The 24935-nt window shown below is 45.7% G+C and overlaps 1 protein-coding gene and 1 long non-coding RNA gene across 2 annotated transcripts in view; both read left to right on the forward strand.

The window, feature by feature from the left end:
- Positions 1-24935, forward strand: part of LOC308478528 — a 578068-nt gene that overhangs the window by 348227 nt on the left and 204906 nt on the right. The gene's annotated exons all lie outside the window — the stretch shown is intronic.
- Positions 1-24935, forward strand: part of SPATA16 (spermatogenesis associated 16) — a 147035-nt gene that overhangs the window by 22095 nt on the left and 100005 nt on the right. Inside the window, 1 exon segment of the mRNA XM_081008379.1 lies at positions 22637-22782. Coding sequence (XP_080864505.1) covers positions 22637-22782 — 146 coding nt within the window.

The raw sequence follows: 24935 nt of genomic DNA on the forward strand, positions 1-24935 counted from the left end.
GAGAGCGAATATTTCCTCGGCACCTAATCCCGAGAGAGCAGGCTACAGCATTCCTCGTGCAGGAATTTCGCATCGCTCTAAAATGCTTGAGTTCTTCCTCTGTAGTCTAATATTGATTACCTTTAACTCTCACTGCCAAAGGATAACTGCTAGCAGGGTGCACAGAGGCCCAGAATTCTGTCTTAAGCTGTGTGGTGGGAATGAATCAGGTATGTTCCAAAACTGGTGTGTGTGTTTGTGTGTGGTATAGGATTTGGGAAAGTCTTTTTGAACTACATTGCCATGCACTGAAATATGTAGTGCCTGGTGTCCATTTGGGACTGGCAAGGCAGAAAAGTAGAGAGGCCAACCATAGCTGGAAGCTGAGCCAATGACAGCATACCCTCCAACATTTCTCTGATGAAAATAGGTAAAGGTAAAGGGACCCCTGACCATTAGGTCCAGCTGCAACCGACTCTGGGGTTGCGGCGCTCATCTCACTTTATTGGCTGAGGGAGCCAGCGTACAGCTTCCGGTTCATGTGGCCAGCATGACTAAGCCGCTTCTGGCAAACCAGAGCAGCGCATGGAAACGCTGTTTACCTTCCTGCCGGAGCGGTACCTATTTATCTACTTGCACTTTGACGTGCTTTCGAACTGGTAGGTTGGCAGGAGCAGGGACCGAGCAACGGGAGCTCACCCCATCGCAGGGTTTCAAATCGCCGACCTTCTGATCGGCAAGTCCTAGGCTCTGTGGTTTAACCCCCGCATCCCCTGATGAAAAAAGGGATGTCCTATTCCACGCTGGTTGGCTTCCAACATACATAAAAACACCATAAGACTTTAAACATTTAAAAACTTCTCTATACAGGGCTGCCTTCAGGTGTCTTCTAAAAGTTGTATCTTATCTCCTTGGCTTTGGGGGGTCACATAACTCCACACCCTCCAACACCCTCTGATGAAAATAGGGACGTCCTAAGGGAAAGCATGACATTCTGGGATCAAATCAGAAACCGGGATGGCTTCTGTAAATCCAGGAATGGCCCTGGAAAATTGGGACTCTTGGAGGGTCGGTGACAGGCAGAGCCGATTCATTCAAGTTTTGCCACATCCGAATCTCTACTGAGTTCTGCAAAGGCAACACTGAGAATGAGGAGGAGGAACAGAACAGGCAAACCACTGCCCTGAGTTGGCTGTAAGAACGCAGGCAATTGGAGGTTGGCCGAGGGCAGACTGAGACTGATGCACCATTTGACCAAATGAACCAGTCTCTGCTGGTACTGGAGAAGGCATGTGGTGACTGACTGGTCACCCTGGCATTTTCTGCTTTCTATATGGAAGTGAGAGCTGGACCATAAGGGAGGCTGATCGCCGAAGAATTGATGCTTTTGAATTATGGTGCTGGAGGAGACTCTTGAGAGTCCCATGGACTGCAAGAAGATCAAACCTCTCCATTCTGAAGGAAATCAGCCCTGAGTGCTCACTGGAAGGACAGATCCTGAAGCTGAGGCTCCAATACTTTGGCCACCTCGTGAGAAGAGAATACTCCCTGGAAAAGACCCTGACGTTGGGAAAGATGGAGGGCACAAGGAGAAGGGGACGACAGAGGACGAGATGGTTGGACAGTGTTCTCGAAGCTACAAACATGAGTTTGACCAAACTGCGGGAGGCAGTGGAAGACAGGAGTGCCTGGCGTGCTCTGGTCCATGGGGTCACGAAGAGTCGGACACGACTAGATGACTAAACAACAACAACATAATACAGTGGAGATTTTTCAGGAGCGGGGTCTTTTCAACAGGGGCACCAAAATTCCTCCTTGAGGAAAATCTTCTCCACTCTCGCTCAGTTGAGGCTTAAGTGAATATTGCTTTAGCAGAGGGCCCCTTGAATTCAAGGGGAAGTTCTGCTCGCCGCTGCTGCGAATTTGCTGTTGCAGCCATTCTTTTATTGCGTAGCTGGGTTTTTCACATTGTGAGCCACCTTGGACAGCTTAATTTACTCTGTCCACCAGGATATAAATACTTTAATTGATTGATAAGTGCTTAGGATTCCAATTTTAGCTGGCATTTGATGGTAGTCCTCCTTTTAATTTGAAATCGCTTGGCTATAATCACCCAGTTGGTCCTTGCAGTCCTCCTCTGACGTAGCTGAAAAGTCCCCCCATATGGTGTGGTTGCCGCTTCTCTGCGGCTGCTTCCCACACTTAACTCTCTGGTAACGCGCATAATGGGGAGGAGAGGTTTATTACAGTACATGGATTGTTTCTCAGACTCGCTACTAATTTTTGTACTCTTCATTATCCTTTAAAATGGTGGTTGTTTCTTTGCTGCGCTGTATCAGATGTTACCAAAGAAGGGAAATGTCTGGAAGCAAGTGAGGCCTTTACACTTGTTTACCTCAGAAGATGTGGATCTAAAGCCGGTTCGTGTACTCTGCCCCACTGAAGCGAGCAGCCCTGACGTTGGCTTAGTTGTTGGAGTGGAAGCTGTTAGCAAGATGTCTGGGGCAAAAAAAATCTCTCGACAGGCAATTAATTATCCCGATAAAGATGGTATACAAATTCTAGAAAGGTTTCCTTGTGCCATAAATCTCTTCCGGAATTAAATTTTACACTCTGTTGTCCTGAAAATAATCTCCTCCAGGTCATTAAACAAACAAATGAAGTAAGTTAATGGCTGGTATGTTACTTTTAAAGCCTAGAAAGAGTTGCAAATGGTATCGCTGTGCTCGCCATCTCGGATGTGGTGTTTGTCTCTTGGATGTGAAATGAAGATCTCAAATAAAGTATGATTAATTCACCAGAGGGCCATAGAGATCTCTTTTCACGAGCTGGATTAATTCCATAACCCACAGATGGTCATTATGGGCTCTCCCGATGCGATTGTGAAATCAACGTAAGTGTCACTCCATTTATTTATTTTTTTAATCGTAGCCTCGGCTCTTGACTTAACTCTTTGAAGGGTGTCCCAATGTGAATGCGTTCTGTATGCATGAGCATACAAGGATGGGCAACAGCAGATACATGCCAGGATCTGATTGCCAGACTAAGCAAATCCCTTTTTGTCGTACGTATCCACTCCACAATGCCTGAAAGCTCTACTGCTGTGATGCACCAACTTCCATCGTAGTGCATGTTTCCTTACTTGTTGTGCATGTTGCAGTCTAACTAGTTTACACTAAGCGAGTTCTTAAAAGCTCATTCCTCCAAAAAGAAGCAGAACAGCGGAGAGCTATAGATGGCTGCAGGTACCTTGAATTACCTGTATACCACCCCTCAACACACCATCCTCCTTTTTCTCCCTTGGACCAGGAGAAAACCTGCCGCAGGCCTGTGTTCAGAGACTTGACAGCGAGCTGCATATAATCCTTTTTAATAAACCAGTAACATTATGAACATCTGTTTTGAGCCTGAATCATTAGCAACACGATGCTGATAGCAACAACAACAGCACTGGTTGCTGCACTCTCTCTCTCACACACACACACACGCGCACACAGACACACAAAGTAACCACAAATTTTACTTTTGCCTGCAACAACAATAAAAAGTTTTCACGCACAGGAAGTTAATAGACGAAAATATCTCTTTTCTTTACAGAACAGACTGCTGTACCGATTACTTTTCAAAACTCACACACACAAAAGCAAGGAAATGCAAGCTAAGCCACTCCAGAAAATACTGCGTGACAATCATTGTGCATTGTGTTGTTTGTAATGCACAATGATTGCCAGCTTAGTTAGCACTTTATTGCTAATGTGAATGAGTTTTGAAGAATTAATGGGTGCAGCAACCTTAACCATTTTATTGTGACTGAGGGTTATTTTGTCATTTGATCCTATGCCACTTTAGTGGGAGTAAAGTCGCTTGAACTCAGTGTGATCAGACTTTGTCCTAAGTAAACATGCAAAGGATTGGGCTCTGTGAAGATAAGAGCTAAAATATATACATTAAAGGGGTGCAGCTAATGTTCCTTCATTGCATTTCATCTTTCACCATAATTCACTAAGATTTGCTGCAGTGCTGATACTGAATTTTTGTCACTAAAGATCCACATAGGAATAGGGGTGTGGGGTTGTGCATTTTATTAAGACAATTTCCTCCATCTTTCCCCCATGGTTGCATCCCTGAAAAGGACTGAAGCATTCAGCTTGGTATAGAAACTGGACGTTATGTACTGAAGTTCTCACCCTGGGCCAGCAGGGGGATACTGTAAATAGTTTTCACTCAGGTCCACATATGCAAATAAGAGATTGAAAGTGACGTTCAGTGATTGGATAGTTACAGAAAGTGGTTACTGTTGCATTGTAGTGGAGCTCTATATAAGTAGGCTGGCTGAATCCTTCAGTTTAGTTCTGTTCTGGCCTATGAATAAACAAGAGCTGTTGAAGAATCGCTGTGTCATCTGATATGTTCACCCACAACTTAACACTGGACATAGGAACGGGTCTTATAATGAGTCCGACCATTGCTCAGCATTGTCTGCACTGACTGGTAGCAGCTCTCCAGAATTTCAGACAAAGGAATTTGTCCATCCTTCCTAGAGATGCTCAAGATTGAATCAGGGACCTTCTGCATGCAAAGCAGATGTTCTACTCTTCAGATTTAAAAGAACAGATGTGAATCCATTTTTTTTATGACTGTGGCACTATCACTATATTTTAGAGAGCAAAGCCTAGGAATTGATTTTCATGCATGCTCCTCTTCCGTCTCTGCCTTCTGTTCTCTTTTATTGCCGCAAGAGGGGTCTCTTTTTATTAAATTGTTATAACGATCTATTCCCCGCCCCCTGCATCTGAGAACTGCATTTTGAACCCATCCATCTTTGTGGCATTTTCAGCCATGTGCCATCACCCTCAGCATGGCGGGGAGAACAACTCGGTTATTCATCCACCAGCCTCCCTACTCCGTCTCGTCTCTTTACAAGAAATGCTGTTTAGGAGAAAGGCTTTCACTTGGTGGAGAGCATCTGCTTTGCATGGAGATGGTCAAGGATTACCAGACCTCCAGGTCTGGCCTGAAGTTTCCAGGTTTGCCTGGCCCACTCCAGTTGGCAAGTGGAGAGCTTGAATCTCCAGGTGGGTGACACTGTGCTTAATAATGACAATACTAATAATAAGACTGTGCAATGAAACTTGCAGGCTTCAGGCTGGCTGGAGCTGCTGCAAATTTTAGTGGAGACTCTCTGCGGGAGTATGCCTTCCTTGTTGTTGTTGTTGTTATTTAAATTTCTATACTGCCCTCCACCCAAGAATCACAGGGCAGTTTACAATATAAACACACAAAAAGACATAGCATAGTAACAAACAAAAAACAATGACCCACACACAGAGAGTTTATAAGTTTTAATTATCCAAAGACCTGGGAGAAGAGGAATGTTTTTGCCTGGTGCCTAGATAGGTAGATAGATAGATAGATAGATAGATAGATAGATAGATAGATAGATATCTAACAAAGGTGAAGAAAAGGCCTGTAATTGTGTTGCCGCCCTCCAGACCTCTCATTGAAGGGCCTCAAACAATGATCGCAGGAACAGGTCTGTTCATAGGGGTGATGCTCTCCTTTTCCCATTAACCTCCATCTCCACAGACCACCCCCTTGACATCAGCAGGGGCCATTCCTAGGTCTCAGGTTTGGACCCTGAAATCTCAGGGTCTGGGATGCTCCTAACTGGCAACCCTAAAATGGTCCAAGTTTCAATTCCTAGCATCTCTAGGTAGCATTGGGGATCACTCCAATCTGAAACCCTGGAGAACTGTTGCCTGTCAGTGTAGACAATATTGAGCTAGATAGGCCAGTAGTCTAGCTCCATGTTGAAGGATAACCAGCCTCATTTGACCAACATGCTTAAGTCAAATTAATGCATGAAGGGGTTAATGCCATCGAGTAAGCTGCCCTGCCAGGCTTAGCTAGGTCATTCTCCCTCACCTTGGGAGGAAAGTAATCAAGGCTTTTGTTCACCTCAGTCTACCAAAGGAGCTCAGCGTGTGAAGAGGTTCTGAGCTGTTTGCTGCAGCTCAGACCGCATGGCTATTACAAGCCATTCTTGTGTCCCTATAACAATAATTTAGAAACTTTCTTTTCTTTTTTTTGAAAATAATATTTATTACTTTTCCAACAATTTAAACACTACAGGGGAAAAAAATAAACAATACAATACAATACAATACAAAAACGCTACATGACACTAACACATTAAACTAACAAAACAAAACAAAAACAGTTTAAAACACATCAAACAATTTCAATATCTTATCTTTCATTCACTTACTTCAATGACCTCCTCACACCTCCCTTTTTGTATTCCACTTCTATTAATTGTTTCAGCAATTCCTTTCCATCTTCCTCTGCTTTCTATCCTATAATAATCTTAACACATTCTAACCTTATTTTTCCCTTTAATACTCTATTAATCTATTTATACTTAATTCCTTAAAACATTTCTACTAAGGCCATATAACTTCATTCCAACATTTTTCTAACATTCATTAATTTTACAGTATTTCTGTAAATAGTCTTTAAACTTTTTCCAGTCTTCTCCCACTGACTCTTCTCCCTGGTCTCGGATTCTGCCAGTCATTTCCGCCAATTCCATATAGTCCATCAACTTCATCTGCCATTCTTCCCGGGTGGGTAAATCTTGTGTCTTCCAATACTTCGCGATGAGTATTCTTGCTGCTGTTGTTGCATACATAAAAAAAGTTCTATCCTTCTTTGACACCAATTGACCAACCATGCCCAGGAGAAAGGCCTCTGGTTTCTTCAGTAAGGTGTATTTAAATACCTTTTTCATTTCGTTATAAATCATCTCCCAGAATGTCTTAATCCTATAACAATAATTTAGAAACTTTCACCACTGTAACTAAGCCAAGTTTTACTGCCGGTGCTTTCTGACTGAAGTATGGAAAAGCACATGAACCTGACCTTTGAAGAGATTTTACGTAAACCCATTTTTAACTTACCAAATGCATGATCTTTTGCTATGCTAGGGGAGCTTTGGAAGGAACTTAGAAGGGCATATTTTAAAGGTCTAACGGTCTAAATGTCCACGCTTTACTTTGCTGCATATTTTGTGATTTTAAATCTCCGCTGGTGTTCTCTCACCAAAGAGTACTGCATCTTGGCATCCAGGGAATTCTCCTTTTATACTTATTTTTTTCCTTCCCACCAACATCTATGTTCCTGCATTATTTACTTGGCATTAGCAATGGCAGTTTCTCCACATGTTACTTTGTTTAAGGAACATCTTTGGCATCTTGGCAACTGCATACTCAGAGGTATAAGAATTCTGCGTTAAAGGAAGGAAGAGAACAAGAACAGATTGGGTGATTTATAATTAGGCCTAATTGGCTCCCCTGTACATTTGGCCATTTTGCCCAGAGTTGACAGTCTCTCTAAAGCTCAGAAATATTTCCCTGTTCCACTGAAAACATGACATAAGCAATAATTCCTTTACTTTCCCCACAAGGTTTCATTTACATTTCGCGCAAAGGCTCCAGTGATCAACATTTGAGTGTTTGATGTACTATCAAGACAGAAAAATGCCTTTTACTTAGACCAACCGTAATTTTACTGACTATTGCTTTATTGTACTTCAAATTGCAATCACTATTACCATGTTGCTACAGCATATCCAAACTCCACACCCTAAGCGCATCCACAGCATCTCTTTACATTAGGAGAAGGGCTGTCAGGTGTGGAGGAATTTTATGGAATTACTTGTGTAATCAGTTCCTTTATCATTACGTTCCTCTACCCACTTGGACTACTGCAATGCGCTCTACGTGGGGCTACCTTTGAAGGTGACTCGGAAACTGCAATTAATCCAGAATGCGGCAGCTAGACTGGTGACAGGGAGTGGCCGCCGAGACCATATAACACCAGTCCTGAAAGATATTCATTGGCTCCCAGTACGTTTCCGAGCACGATACAAATTGTTGGTGCTGACCTTTAAAGCCCTCAGCAGCCTCCGTCCAATATACGTGAAGGAGCGTCTCCACCCCCATCATCCAGCCCAGACACTGAGGTCCAACGCCGAAGGCCTTCTGGCGGTTCCCTCGCTGCAAGAAGTGAGGTTACAAGGAACCAGGCAGAGGGCCTTCTTGGTAGTGGCGCCTGCCCTGTGGAAAGATTGAAAACAGTAGCAGCAGCGAATACAGTCATACCTCATGTTACATTTGCTTCAGGTTGCACTTTTTCAGGTTGTGTCCCACGGTGACCCAGAAATACCAGAAAGGGTTACTTCCGGTTTTCGCCGCTCACGCATGCGCAGATGCACAAAATGACGTCGCACACATGTGCAGAAGCGGTGAATCGCGACCCGTGCATGCACAGATGCGGGTTGCGTTCTTTTCAGGTTGCGAACGGGCCTCGAGAATGAATCCCGTTCACAACCAGAGGTACCACTGTACTGATTTCAGACATGGGGTTCGGACATGGGGTGAAGAAGCGAAGACCAGAAATTCCTGCTCCCTTTTCTGTTTCCACCAAAACTCTCCAACATTCCTAAACACAAATAAGATTGGGATTCAGAAACCTCACGCACTGCAGTTCCATCTCTTCACCTTCTGTGTAGAGGCAACCCAGCAACATTAATTACACTTTTTAAAAGAGCTGATAAGAGTAAGCTGTTTTGTAGAAGCAGAATGCAGAGAGTTATTTTTGTCTCTCACGCCCAGTCTAAAAGCTGATTAACTGCTGTGTAGAATAATAAGAGGCTGTAATGACAATTAGGCATTAGTGACCCGTACTCCAGCTCCACATCTACAAATTAGAATTTTTTTAAAAAAATAAATAAATCATGGGGCCCTTGATTGTGCTGTGATTGCAAGAAGCCTCTCCAGGTCCTCCAGACCTTTGGGCCCCACTGACAAGGTGAGAGGCTGGACTGTCCCATACTTTGCAACACCTCCTTGGAATATTGTAGTCAGGAGTCCTTTCCACCTGTTGTGGAAAAGCTGGACAAAGGTGAAATATACTCAGAGTTGAGAGTGGATTTCATGCTCTTTATTCAGCTCATAGTGGTGAGGAGGAATGGAAGTTCCCCCAGAATGTCTGCTTTATATACGTTATTTACACAATGGGCCCCACATGATTGGCTAATTCCGGGATTCTCCTGTAGGCCAATCAGGTTGCAGATGCACTTCCACTTGGAGCTGGATTGGGTGGCTCCTGTGGACCAATCAGACTGCTGCAGTTTGGATCCTGTTTAACTCAGAACATAACACAAGGCATTATGGGGCAGGGAGCAGCATCACAGCCTTTGTATGAGCGTGAGTTTGTTTCATACAGTCTTTCGAACCCGTGGCTGTCAGGACTGGGCCCGCTGCCCAGGGGTGGTGTGTCCCATTTCACTGTCTGAGGCGAAACAGGAATGTGCCACCCCACGACCACAGCCTCACCCCCAGAGCAACCTCCCCTACCTGGGATGCACAGGATCGCCTGAAAAATGGCAGTAGGGGGTCTCGCCAAAATAGGAGATTTCGTGCGCTCTGTGAGATCCCTTGAGATTTCAGCGAGATCTCGCCAGAAGCCGGCGCCACTGCCACGGCAAGTGCCACTGGTCTTCGGGGGCACCACTTCTTGGGCTTCCACCACCCGATTTCACCCAGCTTCATGGGCGGGGTGGCCCTGGCATTGGCATAATGCCCACCCGCCACTGGTTCTTCACCCAAATGTGCAGGGGCACTTGGCCACAATGCTGGCAGTTCCCTCACTGCGAGAAGCCAAGTTACAGGGAACCAGGCAGAGGGCCTTCTTGGTAGTGGCACCCGCCCTGTGGAACACCCTCCCACCAGATGTCAATGAGAAAAACAACTACCAGACTTTTAGAAGACATCTGAAGGCAGCCCTGTTTAGGGAAGCTTTTAATGTTTAACAGACCACTGTATTTTAATACTTTGTTGGAAGCTGCCTAGAGCGGCTGGGGAAACCCAGCCAGATGGGTGGGGTATAAATTATTATTATTATTATTATTATTATTATTATTATTACTACCGGTGGACCATTCCTTTTATTTTCTTACATCTGTATATCAGCTTTCTTCCATCATGGAAGCAAATATAGCATACATGAGGTTCCCATGGGAGAGATGAGTAGGGGGACAGGGGAAAGATGAAACGAAGGTGAGGAGGGGGAGAACCCTCAGAATGAACAGTTAAAACTTCCGGCAAGAGACTTTTATCCCTCCACACAGCAGGGGTAGGGGAACCAGAGAGAGAGAGAGAGAGAGACTTCAGCTAAAGTTCACTTTTTTCTAAGGCAGGTCATGACAGATTATCCCTGAGGGTGTTATGTACTGAGTTCAATAGGATCCAAAATGCAGCAGTCTGATTGGCCCTAGAACAATAGGATCCAGAATGCAGCAGTCTGATTGGTCCACAGGAGCCACCCAATCCAGCTCCAGGTGGAAGTGAATCCGTAACCTGATTGGCCTTCAGAAGAATCCCAGAATTAGCCAATCACGTGGGGCCCATTGTGTAAATAATGCAGACATTCTGGGGGAACTTCCATTCCTCCTCACCACTATGAGCTGAATAAAGAGCATGAAATCCACTCTCGACTCCAAGTATATTTCACAGGGGCTGGGGGAGAGTTTCCCCACCCACTGCGCTAGAGGAAGTTTTCGTGAAAAACTGCGAGCCTGCGTTGTTTGCGTAGTCTTTTATGCCTGAAGAGGTTCTCCTGGCAAATTGATAACATTTTTGAAGAGTCCCGCTGAAGAGGGCCTTGCTAAGGTTCAGAAAGCTCACGGACTGATTTGGAGAGGAACTTTATCCGCAAGGACAGGACCCGGGTACAGTAGAAGTGTGTTATTAAAGTACTCCACTTGCATTTAGGCAATCTGTGCATAGACGCGCCAGCAGGGCACTGTGACAGCTTTTGCCAGAGCCGTTTGTTATTTTACAGTGTCAAAGGATGAACAGCAGCGATGGGTGGAGGTGGAGAGAGAGGGGGGTGTGCTGTTGAGAGAGACAATGAAAGGTGTAGGAGGACACGCTGAGGTTTGGGGCTCTATTCAGGGATGGGGGCTCTTTGTTTGATTGTTTGTTCATAATGCATCTGAGATTGCTAGCTTTCTGCAGCTGAGCAGCCAGTGACAGCAGCTTTTTGGAACAATGGTCCCTGTCTAAATGGCGGAGGAGAGATGTGAGAGGCTGGCTGTGCAGCTAATGTCAATTCAGTTCTCTGACATAGGATGCAATGGAGGGCCAAAACCAGGAAAACAGCTTTGCGGGCAGTGAATGCTTTCGGGTAACTTTGCCACTTCCCTTAGGGTGCAGCCCTCCACCCGCAAGGACCCTGGAATTGATTTCGTGATTCACATCAAGATTGATAAGGCAGTCCCTTTCAGGATTTATATTCTGAATCTGCAATCACATGTACGCGTCAGGGGGGGACGGGGGAGGGGAGAAGCACTAGTTAAGGTAAGAGAGGTGGAACCTTTTTCAGACTAAGGGCCACATTCCCTTCTGAGGAGGCTTCCGAGGGCCACATGGCAGTGGTGTGTGGGGCCAAAGGGAAAGCAGGTGGAGCCGTGGATGTAAATGTTGTCTATGTACAGTAGGCTGGCTTCTACACACACTTCTTTTTTTTATCCTTTGTCCAGAGAAGCAAAAAGCATTATCAAAGGTCAAGGGCACATTCCAGACAGGCTAGAAAAAAGGTGTCCAAACAAGGCCAGTGGAGGGGTGGCCTGGGGTCAGGGGAGTGGTTCTCCAAGCCTGGGGTTTCCCTACCCATTGATTTACAGCGATTGTACTGCACAATCTTCACATCCAGCTTCCAACTTGCACAACAGGTGTCAAGGTCAGTCAGTCCATCAGTTTTGCTCAAACTGCCTGCCCTGTTTTGTTTTTTAAATTAAGGACCACCTGTGCATTTATTTGTTCATTTCCCACCCACCCCCATCCTCCCCCTTCGGCAGAAAATAAACAGTAGTTGCAAGACTGTGACAGAGATATCAGGGAGGTCTGCTGGTGATGGGCTAGTCAGAGCTGCCCACGAATGACTCTCACATCAAATGGGCAGAGCTTTTTATTCCCCCCCTCCCCAGAACTCAACCCTGGAGAGAATAAATATGTCCTTATACAGAAAGCTTCCAAATCAGCCCTTCTGTTCTACAAATTGTTACATCTGTCTCTTGACCCTGTCTCCATAATGAGTTTGCTTGAACTCACTGGACCCGACTTCTGGGTGAACATACCACAAAGAAGGTGACAGAACCAAACCATACAGCCTAGGCACCAGCTCGGTTGCACAAGAATCTAATCACGCAACTGGCTTGTTTGTTCACCTGAGTAGTGCAATGCTGCTGACTTTACTCACGGATGTCTGAGCTGCATCTACAGTAACCGCGGCATGCAGAGGTTGAGGTGCATCTGAGCTGACAGTCATGCTTTCTGAATCAGGACTCAGGAACAGTAACTAGGGAACTGGTCTCTGCATCTAAGGCAGGCATGGCCAAACTCGGCCCTCCATATGTTTTGGGACTACAACTCCCATCATCCATAGCTAACAGGACCAGTGGTCGTGGATGATGGGAACTGTAGTCCCAAAACATATGGAGGGCCAAGTTTGGCCATGCCTGATCTAAGGAAATGGTTGTAACTTAGTGACAGAGCATTTGCTCTACATATGGAAGGTACCCAATTCAAGATGCTCATGCTAGTGTCTAAAGACGTAGGTGTGCTGGGCCCGGGGATAACCTGAGTAAGGCGGTCCAGATCCGGTCCCGAATCCAGGGGTTCCACGAGGAGTCAATCCGACAGGGCCAAGGCAGGACAAGAGGCAGGAAACCAGGCAAGGTCAGGCACAGGATCACAGGCAGGTTCTGGCAAACAGCAACATTGCTCCCACAACCTGGGGCGGGGTCCAGCAGCCTTTTATCTCTGTTGGGGTAACGGCCAGTCCTGATCCCCCGATGACTCACCTCCCTGTCTTGCCTGAAGGCGAGGACTCCTTCTGCGAGTACTCAGGTCTCTCCTTCTCTCAGACCTCAGTCTCTGCAGCTCGGGAGATGTCAGTGGGTTACTAGACCCAGAGGCCACCTCAGCCTCTCCTGACCCAACTAGTAGTGGAGCAGCTGTAAGTGATTGCCCAGCTGAAGGCAACAAGGTAATCCCTGCATCTGGAGCCAGGGCAGGCTCAGGCCCCTGACTCGGCCCAGCTGGTGCTTGTTGCAGGGGAACCTGTGCAGACTGGGGCTCTTCAGAATCAGGCCCCAGACTAGGTTCAGCTGCCGCCTGAGGCAAAGGATCTGGTGCAGACTGAGACTCCTCTGGCTCCGAGTCTGACCCCGAGTCTCAGGCCATCACAGTAGGCACCAAATCTCTGGAAAATCAGCTTCTTCTCTATAGACCCTCCAGGTGTTAAGGTCAACAGAAGGGGCCTTCTTTGTAGTTCCACCGGGAGGAACTACACCTCAGGAACACCACAACACCTCAGGAAAGGGCATTATCTGTGACAGCCCCTAAGCTGTAGAATTCACTCCCCACAGAAGTCTGTCCGGCTTCTTCACTGTATCGATTCCGGCAAAGGCCGAAGATGCTTCTCTTTATCTTGACCTTCAACATATGCAGTGTGTTTATTCCATAATAATAATAATAATAATAATTTATTATTTGTACCCCGCCCATCTGGCTGGGTTTCCCCAGCCACTCTGGGCGGCTTCCATAAAAACCAAAAATACAATAAAATATCACACATTAAAAACTTCCCTGAACAGGGCTGCCTTAAGATGTCTTCTAAATGTCAGGTAGGTATTTATCGCTTTGACATCTGATGGGAGGGCGTTCCACAGGGCGGGCGCCACTACCGAGAAGGCCCTCTGCCTGGTTCCCTGTAGCTTTGCTTCTCGCAATGAGGGAACCGCCAGAAGGCCCTCGGCACTAGACCTCAGCGTCCGGGCAGAACGATGGGGGTGGAGACGCTCCTTCAGGTATACTGGGCCGAGGCCGTTTAGGGCTTTAAAGGTCAACACCAGCACTTTGAATTGTGCTCGGAAACGTACTGGGAGCCAATGTAGGTCTTTCAAGACCGGTGTTATGTGGTCTCGGCAGCAGCCCCCAGTCACCAGTCTAGCTGCCGCATTCTGGATTAGTTGTAGTTTCCGAGTCACCTTCAAAGGTAGCCCCACGTAGAGCGCATTACAGTAGTCCAAGCGGGAGATAACTATAGCATGCACGACTCTGGCGAGACAGTCCACGGGCAGGTAGGGTCTCAGCCTGCGTACCAGGTAGAGTTGGTAGACAGCTGCCCTGGATACAGAATTGACCTGCGCCTCCATGGACAGCTGTGAGTCCAAAATGACTCCCAGGCTGCGCACCTGGTCCTTCAGGGGCACAGTTACCCTATTCAGGACCAGGGAGTCCTCCACACCAGCCCACCCCCTGTCCCCCAAAAACAAGACTTCTGTATTGTCAGGATTCAACTTCAATCCATTAGCTGCCATCCATCCTCCAACTGCCTCCAGGCACTCACACAGGACCTTCACCGCCTTCACTGGTTCTGATTTGAAAGAGAGGTAGAGCTGGGTATCATCTGCATATTGATGGACACCCAGTCCAAATCCCCTGATGATCTCTCCCAGCGGCTTCATATAGATGTTAAAAAGCATGGGGGAGAGGACGGAACCCTGAGGCACCCCACAAGTGAGGGCCCAGGGGTCTGAACACTCATCCCCCACCACCACTTTCTGAACACGGCCCAGGAGGAAGGAGCGAAACCACTGTATAACAGTGCCCCCAGCTCCCAGCCCCTCTAGACAGTCCAGAAGGATGTTATGGTCGATTGTATCAAAGGCCGCTGAGAGATCCAGCAGAACCAGGAAACAACTCTCACCTTTGTCCCTAGCTCACCGGAGATCATCAACCAGCGCGACCAAGGCAGTTTCAGTCCCATGGTGAGGCCTGAATCCCGATTGGAAGGGATCCAAATGGTCCGCATCCTCCAGGCGTGCCTGGAGTTGTTCAGCAACCACACGCTCAATCACCTTGCCCAAGAATGGAAGATTTGAGACTGGGCGATAGTTGGCCATACTGGCTGGGTCTAAAGATGGTTTTTTAAGAAGCGGTTTAATAAGCGCCTCTTTCAGTGGATCTGGGAATGTTCCCTCACAGAGGGAAGCATTCACCACCCCGCAGAGCCCATCACCCAGCCCTTCCCGGCTTGCTTTTATTAGCCAGGATGGGCAAGGATCAAGGAGACAGGTGGTTGGTTTCACGTGTCCAAGCAGCCTGTCCACATCCTCGGGGGTAACGGATTGAAATTGATTCCATGCAACTTGACCAGACAGAGCTCTAGCACTCTCCTGCCCCGGCCCTGCTCCCACGGTGGTGTCTAGCTCCTTCCGAATATGAGTGATTTTATCTGCAAAAAACTTTGCAAAATCGTTGCAGGAGACCTTGGGGTCTTTACAAGGCCCCGGTGGTAAAGGTGGTTCCGTTAAATTGCGAACCACCTGAAAGAGTCTCCTGCTACTATTTTCTGCAGATGCAATAGAGGCGGCGAAGAAAGTCTTCTTCGCCGTCGCCATCGCCACTTGGTAGGCTCGACGTTGAGCTCTAACCTGTGTCCGGTCAGATTCGGAGTGAGTTTTCTGCCACCGACGCTCTAGCCGTCTCAGCGATTGTTTCATCGCCCTCAGCTCCGAAGAAAACCACGGGGCTGTCCGGGCTCCATGCAATCGGAGAGGGCGCTTCGGAGCCAGACAGTCGATAGCCCTGGTTAACTCCGCATTCCAGCGGGCCGCCAGGGAATCAGCTGAAAGGCCATCAACATGGGATAAAGCATCCCCTACCACTGTCTGGAAACCATTTGGATCCATTAAGTGGCGGGGGCGGACCATCCGAATTGGTCCCACCTCCCTGCAGAGAAGTCCAGTTGCACCAGGAAGTGATCTGACCATGGCACTTCTTTTGTTTCACTTTTACTTAGTGTCAGATCACCCACGTCACTAGAGGTGAACACCAGGTCTAAGGCATGTCCATGACTATGAGTTGGGCCAAACTTATTCAGGGACAGCCCCATGGAGGCCATGCTTTCCACGAAGTCCCGAGCAGCCCCTTGTAAGGTCGTGTCGGCATGGATGTTAAAATCTAAAGTCTAAATAAAGGTCCAATCCACCACTCTCTGGAAACCATTTGGATCCATTAAGTGGCGGGGGCGGACCATCCGAATTGGTCCCACCTCCCTGCAGAGGGGAAGGGTCGCGGAGAAGTCCAGTTGCACCAGGAAGTGATCTGACCATACCCACGCATCTCCTGTGACCACTTTAACTGTTTTAAATTCTGAATTTTGAATTGTTCTAACCCACCCCAGGACCTTCTGGTGAAGGGCAGGTAATAAATTTCATCATCAATATCATTGCCATCACCACCATCTCCAGGTGGTAAGAGCTAGGAAAGTCCCCTGTATGAAAACCATCGAGTACCACTCCCGGCCAGTGTACAAAGCTAAATGGTCCAGAGGTCTGAACCAGTATAAGGCAGTTTCCTATGTCCCTGTGACTTTGGAAGCAAACCCCAAGTCCTGAACAGAAGAGGGCAACCAACGTGATCAAGGGTCTGGAAACCAAGCCTTATGAGGAATGGTTGAGGGTGTTGGGTGTGTTTAGCCTGGAATCAAGGAAATTGAGAGGAAATATGATAGCCATCTTCCAATATCTCAAGGGTTGTCACATGGAAAAGAGAACAAGCTTGTTTTCTCCTGCTCTGGAGGGTAGGACTCGAACCAACGGCTTCAAGTTACAAGAAAAGAGATTCCGACTAAACATCAGGAGGGACTTTCTGACAGTAAGAGCCGTTCAACAGTGGAACAATCTCCATTGGCAGGTTGTGGACTCTCCTTCCTTGGAGATTTTAAAGCAGAGGTTGGGTGGCCATCTGTCATGGATGCTTTAGCTGAGATTCCTGCATTGCAAGGGGGTTGGACTAGATGACCCTCGTGGTCCCTTCCAGCTCTACAGTCTAGTGACATAGGGGCCAATGTAAACTGCTTTGAGATTATGCATGTGAATACATAAATAAATAGCACCCTGCTTAGCCTAACTTGCTCAGATAGGGATGGCTTTGTGGACTGAGACATTATCATGCATCCCAGGCTTTCAGCCCATCCAATGCCCACCTAGCTCATTGAGAGGGCTGCGAGAATAGCAAACAATAAACCTCTCAATGACAGCAATTGCAGAACGATTCGCATAAAGGCCAGTAAATTTAGCTCCTCTCGGATGGCAGCTGCATGCAGATTTAGTATTGAATTAACATGAAATGAAAATTTCGAGACATTGTACAGGAAGTTATTTACACAACTCTCATTAACAATAAAGGCAGGGCGGAGGGTTTTTTTAAAATAAATAAATAGAATTTCTGCTCGCTCAGCTGAAAACGTATCCCAAGTTGTCTCGAAAATAAGGAAAGGAAGATCAAACGGGGAACAGTGATAGCACCAAAAGCCAATTTGCTCTTATGCTTCACTATTTTTATTTATTTATTTATTTAAATGTGTGTGGGTGTGCATGAGCTCTACAGATACCTTAACTAGTCCTCATCATGCCGGTTTCTTGTCATTTTTGCCTGCAAAGCAAGGTTGAGTAGTACAGGCAATGCTATTAGCTTGAGAGATTCCTTTTTCTCCAGTACAGCAGTAGCCAGCATGGTGGGCTGTCCCTGGTCCAGGATATTACAATCAATACTGGAGGAAGGCTGAGAGGCAAGCAGCCGCAAAGGAGAATCAGGAGAAGCGCAAATTTCCAAGGAGACCCATATTTCAGTTCATGCACTGGTTTGGAAAATGTATGGGAACGGAACAAATTTCTCCCCCATCTCTTGCAGGCAGCACAGATCAAGACAGACCCCAAGTAACTTCCAGGTCACCATGCAACCTGTCTGTAGTTGTACCATTTCTGAACACAGGTGGAAGACCAAATGCTTACTTGCTCATGCAAAAGAGGCAAGCTGGATTAAATACGCTAGATCTTCTCCTTCAAGTTGATAGGGCTGTATATGATGTGGAGAAGCATTCGAAAATTTGGTCACCCTCCACCTGAAGTCTGAAATGGTACCGCATGGCCTCAGATACGTCCCGCAAGGCTTTTGTTTCACAAGAAAAGCCTTGCTGGATCACGCGGAAGGCTCCCCAGTCCATGCTGAGCCTAATCCAGCGCTTGAAATTCAAGTTCATCCTTTTCCTTCCACATCAAAGAACATCACGATGGGGGGGGGGTGGAATATCTCAAATGTAATTTTCAGCAGCTTTACCTGTTTCAAAGGCTCTGGGAGGATTACAGCCCTGAACCTCACTCTCCAAGTTGGTTGTTGTTATATTCATCATCATCATCATCATCATCATCATCATCATCATTTTATTATTTATATGCTGCCCATCTGAGTGGGTTGCCCCAGCCACTCTTGGTGGCTCCCCAAAAAATATTAAAAACACAATAGAGGCTCCTCATGGGGTCTCTGCCATGGGAGCATATTCACCCAGTGCTTTTCAAGCTGCACTGGCTCCCAGTAGAGTACAGGGTCAGATTTAAGGTGCTGCTTTTGACCTTTAAAGCCCTTCACGGCCTAGGACCCTCGTACCTACGGGACTGCCTCTCCCGGTATGCCCCACGGAGAGCCTCAAGGTCCATAAATAGCAACACCCTAGTGGTCCGGGGCCCTAAGGAAGTTAGATTGGCTTCAACTAGAGCCAGGGCCTTTTCAGCACTGGCTCCGGCCTGGTGGAACTCTCTGCCTCATGAGACCAGGGCCCTGCAGGATCTGATTTCTTTCCGCAGTGCCTGTAAGACAGAGTTGTTCCGCCTGGCCTTTGGCTTGGAGCCAATTTGATTCCCTCCCTCTCTTTCTTTTTTCCTTTCCTTCTCCTCCTGCGATGAGGCTACATTTTAATATTTTAATGTTTCAATATTTTAATGTTGTATTTTAATCTTGTTTTTAAGTTGTAATCATTCAACTTGTTTTTATTATTGCTTGTAAGCCGCTCTGAGCCCAGCCTTGGCTGGGGAGGGCGGGGTATAAATAAAAATTATTATTATTATTATTAATAATAATAATAAAGCATCAACTATTAAAAAACTTCCCTGAACATCATTTTAAAGGGTAGGGCTTTAATGTAAAGATTCTAAATGATTCCTTCCTTCCCGCCATCATTTAACAGCACCATTTCCCAGTTCCCATATTATTTTTTTTGTCACACTGAAGCAGGGTCTAGTCTGTAGAAAAGCATTATTACCCAAAAAGAATTAACCCCCCCCAAAAAACTCGGCAATACCTTTGTGCTCGCTGAGGTGTGTGGAAATAATTCTCTTGCTCTTTCAGCCACATATACATCTTTCCTATAGAGACGCTTTGGAGGCTATATCTATATATATGGTAGCAGGGCTAAAAGTTACAAGCAATGAACCCTCTGATTTACGTCTCTTACCTGTAACAAGATGATATGGGGATTTGAAACTGAGGAGTGTCATAAACGGCCTGCGATTTTTCCTGGAAAAGGTGGGATAAAATAAAAGAGGTAATTATATCGGGAGCTTTGTGTAGCATATTTCAAATCTTCAAAGCACTTCGTTTGCCCTGTCTTGAGGCCGAAACTAGAGAATGGCACAACCCAACTCAGGTCATGTGGATCCCTAAAAATTTGGGGAGGGGAGCTAGTGAAAGAATCATCCGGTGAAAGAATAGAACATGGGTAGGCAAACTAAGGCCCGGGGGCCGGATCCGGCCCAATTGCCTTCTAAATCCGGCCCGCAGACGGTCTGGGAATTAGCGTGTTTTTACATGAGTAGAATGTGTCCTTTTATTTAAAATGCATCTGTGGGGCATAGGAATTTGTTCATTTCCCCCAAAAAAATATAGTCCGGCCCCCCACAAGGTCTGAGGGACAGTGGACCAGCCCCCTGCTGAAAAAGTTTGCTGACCCCTGGAATAGAATCATAAGAACTGTGGAGTTGGAAGGGACCATGAGGTCCAAGCCCCTGAATATGCAGAATACCCAAGAATATGCAGCTATCCCATATTGAGCGGGTGACATTGGTGTTATTGGCCCCACGTTCCAACCAGCTGAGCTATCCTAGTGCTGTCAGATGTGTTGTTAGATCTTTCAAAGCCTTAGTGACACAAATGGAGCATAAAACCTGCATACGCAATATGTACATTTCCTTTTTTTCTTGAAATCATTTTTATTTGATTTTTACAATGCAAAATTATATTTTAAAAAATTAAATTACATATCCATATAAAGAGATTCCTCTGAATCTCAGGATTTCCCCCCCCCCATCCCTTCCCTGGAGTCCCATTTTAATCATTTAAAACTGCATCTTCTCCAAACTCTATTATATCAATCCATATTTTCCATGATAACTGTCACACTATAAGTGAAATCAAAATCCTGCCAATGTTTCCATCTGCCTACAGTGGTCCAATATGTATATTTCCTAATTTAGACCACATTTCAGAGGAAAATTAAAAACTAAAAATAAAAAGTTGTTTAAAAGGTGGCTCCTCTTCTCTAAGTAGAGCTGAACTTTCCTCCAGAACCCGTTTTTAAGTGTTTTCCCACAGTGGAAATTACTCCCAGTCACAGGCCTCATGAGCCAGTTTCCCTTTTAAATCAACCACAGTTTCGTGTGAGGTCCAAATCCAAAGAAACTGTGGTGAATCTCGACTATGGCTTGTCCAAACAGGGGCTGATGGGGGAGGCTGAGGGGTGGGATCACAGGGCCAAACAAGCAGACATGGTGGGAGATATCTGTGATCTTCTTTAAGAGATAGATCTTCTTTAAAAGATAAAAGTACTGTCGTATTCGATGGGCCTGCAACCCTGGGGAGAGAGTTTGGCTCTTTCTCCCACATGCTATTTCCTTGATTTAATTCTTCCCCCCTCCCCACAGCAACTATTTGCTGCATGTGGAGAATCATACAAGCTTCTCCAGGCACCTCGCTTTCCAATGGATGCTCCTGCAACTGCTGTGATGAGAAAGAAATGAGACAGGGAACTTTTCCCCTTCCTCTTTCTCTCTCTCTTCCCTTGGTGCTGCTTAAACAGCTCCATATAAATGGAGAGAGGACCTTAGCCTTGCATTAGAAATTCAGAATGCTTTTAAAGTATTCAGTAATAAGGTGATTATTCTATATTAAATTCCATGGGAGAAGAATATGAGTGAAATATGAAAACAAGCCTATTTCATCCTTAAAGCATTCAGCAGGCCACTTTTCACGCGATTCTCTTCCATTAACTGAGAATTAAGAACAGAAATTACTCCTCCTTTCACTTATTTTCCTACTTATAGTCTTCCTTGGCTTTCTTGATGGATGGATTAAAGCAGCCTCTTCTAATCTGAATCTCCTCTATTATTATTGGGCAAGGGAAATCATAAAAGGTATTCTGAGATTTTTATTTCTTTGGTCACGACCTTTCCCAACTGACTAAGGAATATGCAAATCAGGTTCTCGGTTGATCATTGGGAGAAAATGATTCTAAATGGTATTAGGATATATATATCTATCTATCTCCTCAAATCATCCTTCATGTGCTCTAATATCCCTCTTCTCACAGTGGGCAGTGAATAGCACCTCAATCTAAGCATATTACATAAGCTAGCCTCAATTCTAGTCAAGCAGTGGAGAAGCATTATGCACATCCTATGATCACAAGAAAGGAAGATGCTTTGAATATCACCTTTTAACCCCCCAGGAACACAGGAGCTGCCCGTCAGGGCATTGGCCCATGTAGCTTGGTATCGTTACATCACACTCTTATCTCCGAGCAGTGGGAGGCTCTAGGGCAGGCAAAGGCAAACTCGGCCCTCCAGATGTTTAGGGACTACAATTCCCATCATCCCTGACCACTGGTCCTGTTAGCTAGGGATCATGGGAGTTGTAGTCCCAAAACATCTGGAGGGCCAAGTTTGCCTATGCCTGCCCTAGGGGCTTAAAGTGCTTACACAGGGTTTGGTTTCTTTGGAATGAAGGCCAGCAGAGACTGTGGTGTCTTTAGAATATATGGTTCTATTTACACATATATGCAAGGAAGGCCCATCCCCCTGAGGCAGAATGGGGGGGTGCCATACCCACTGCTGCCAAAGTCTCCCTTACCTGGGTCACTCAGCGGCCCCCATGAAGCCAGCAGAGGTGGTGGGTTCCACCAAGATCTTGCAGAACTCTCGTGAGATCTTGCAAAGTGTACAAGATCTCATGAGATTTCACTGGAAACCACCACCGTTGCTGAAGCTACCACTTCTCCAATAGCTGGTGCCTCAGTGGGATTCTGACGCCTGAGGCGTCTGCCTCAGGCTGCCTCATGGACGGACCGGCCCTGAATATATGCAACCTTTTCATAACAACTCACCTGGTGAGGACAAGTAAAGAAGGACAATTGCTTAGACTGCTGCTGTGGGTGAACCAAAAACCCCACCCTGCTTCACTTGTTGCCCCTGCCATGAACTCAGTCTCTCAGCCCTCAGTTCCTCCCCACAGCTGCAATGAAATACTGGCCTACCATCATCCAGGGGTGTTGTAAGCCTGAAATACATTGACGCGGGAGGGTGCTTTGAACACCACCCTGCTTTGATTATTCTGCTTTTCGACGAGCTATGTAGTGTACTTGTCACACGGTTTTGTACTGCCAGTAAGTGGGTGTTGTTGTTATTTCTCGCAAGCTTTGCAGCAAAGGTGCAGCTATAGGGAAGCCCTTTGAAGCCTCTCCGAAAGACATCTCAAGTATTGCCAGTTTTATTGAAACAAAGCTTGTAATCTGCTATTTGAAGATGAGGAAGCCCGACCTCGCTCTGAATCATTCGCACAGGTAAGAACGGAAGCGGGGGGGGAGACATTTTGATGCGATCTTTCCAGAGAGGGCTTTTGAGTGCTTATATTGTAAACACAGGAACACAAATCAGTCTTGCGCAAAGAAAGCATGTTCAAGAGCTCATGCTTGATCCTGTGGTCCAGAAAGTGGAGGTGCTATGGCAACTACATTACCTGCCTGTTAGCTTCCAGCCACGTCAGTCTCCTTGCATGAGCCTCTCACCTTGTAAATCCGCACCTAGTCCCTTGTGTTTGTCCCCTCTGAAATCAATAGGCTTGAATGCTCTGGAAAACAGGGTTTTAGCCAGAAATGCTATGTATGTTAGCCCCCAGTGTAGGGGTTTGATTCCCCGCCCCCTCAACAAAATTTTCTGCCCTTCCCAAGGCCCCACCGCCAATAACTGTGGCAGCGGCAAAGGAAGTACAGTAGACGTGGTACTGGGAAAGAAGACAGAGACTTATCCATGCAGCACAGAACCTTGATAGGGATGCCAGTCATCCCCACTGATAAGACAGGGCCGGCCATACCATTGGGCAAAGTGTACAAGGTGCCTTAGGCAGTGGAAGCTGAAGGGTGGGGAACTGTGCCAAGATGCTGGAGGAGTGAGGGGTGTGTGTGCCACACAGCCTCTCCTGCACCCCATAAATTAGCCCGTTCCCTGATTCAGATGCAGTAAAGGATCCTATACCAGTATTAAAGTACAATACATGATGGCACTTTAACAGTCATGGCATCACCCAAAGAATCCTGGAAACTGCAGCTTGTTAAGGATGCTGAGAGTTGTTAGAAGACCCCTCTTCCCGAAAAGGATATGCAGCAAAAGAAGGTTTGATTAGAATGCCATGCGGGGGGGTGGACTGGGAAGTCCTGAGGGAGGTAGTAGGGTTTGGCGGGGGGTGGGTTGTTTTGGAAAATGTATGACGTACAAAGTGTGACTGGAAAGTAGGGAACTGCCAGATTTGTGGAGACATGTCGGAGGCATTCTCCTGTATCTCAGCTTACATATGCGCACGTTTCTCAGCATTTGTTTTTTTGTTTTTTGTTTTTTGGGTTTTTTTTAAATGATATTTATTAAAGTTTCAAAAAAAAATACAAAAAATACAGAATACAGAAAGAAAAAGAATGGAGTTTTTTTAAAAAAAAATAACCAAAGAAGTAAAAAATAAAAGAAAACATACCAAATAAAACAATTAAAAGGACATTAAATTTCCATAACCTATCTTCCTTATACTTATTTCCCCGGACCTCCTCATACCTCCCTTTTTTGTATTCCAGTTCAATTTGTTGATTCAGCAAATCCTTACCATTGAAATTACCCAGTTGCAAACCTTTTTTCATATCTCTTAAAGCATTACAGCTAAAAAAAACCCTTAGTTTCTATCCAACATCCTTCTAAGATTCCTTAATTTTACAATATTTCTATAAATAGTCTTTAAATTTCTTCCAATCTTCTTTCACCGTCTCTTCTCTCTGGTCTCGGATTCTGCCAGTCATTTCCGCCAGTTCCATGTAGTCAATCGCACGTTTCTCAGCATTTGTTGACAGGCCTACGTTCATGTGGTAATGTTTAGTAGCTGTTTTTTTTTCCAAAAAATGTTATTGATTTTCCACATTTATCACAAAAACAACGTAACAAAACACACAACAAAGAAAAACACATTACGCTACAAAACTAAACACAAAGAAAAGAAATTTCTTCAAATACCTAATTCTCATTACATTGATAACTGACTTCCTCGAATCCCCTCTAACTGAATTTCATTACGTCACCTGTATAACAGTTATCCAAATTCATATTTCTAATAATATTAACTCCTTTCATTTACTAACCTCTTGTCCTTTATTAATATTCTAATCCTTAATATTTACTACCACATATTCTTATTCTACCCCTAAGCCTATTTATTACTTCCAAGAATTTTCTATTTATCTTATATCGCAATATTTAGCTAGATATTCTTTGAATTTCTTCCAATCCTCTTGTGTCTCCTCTTCCTTCTGGTCGTGGATTCTTCCAGTCAGGTCAGCCAGCTCCAAAAAGTCCAACATCTTCATCTGCCATTCTTCTATTGTTGGTATTTCTTGCGATTTCCAGTTTTTGGCTAATAAGCGTCTTGCCGCTGTAGTGGCATACAAAAACAATCTAACAT

The sequence above is a fragment of the Podarcis pityusensis genome (genome assembly GCF_964106645.2).
Source record: "Podarcis pityusensis genome assembly, chromosome: 5".
NCBI classification, from domain to species: Eukaryota; Metazoa; Chordata; class Lepidosauria; order Squamata; family Lacertidae; genus Podarcis; species Podarcis pityusensis.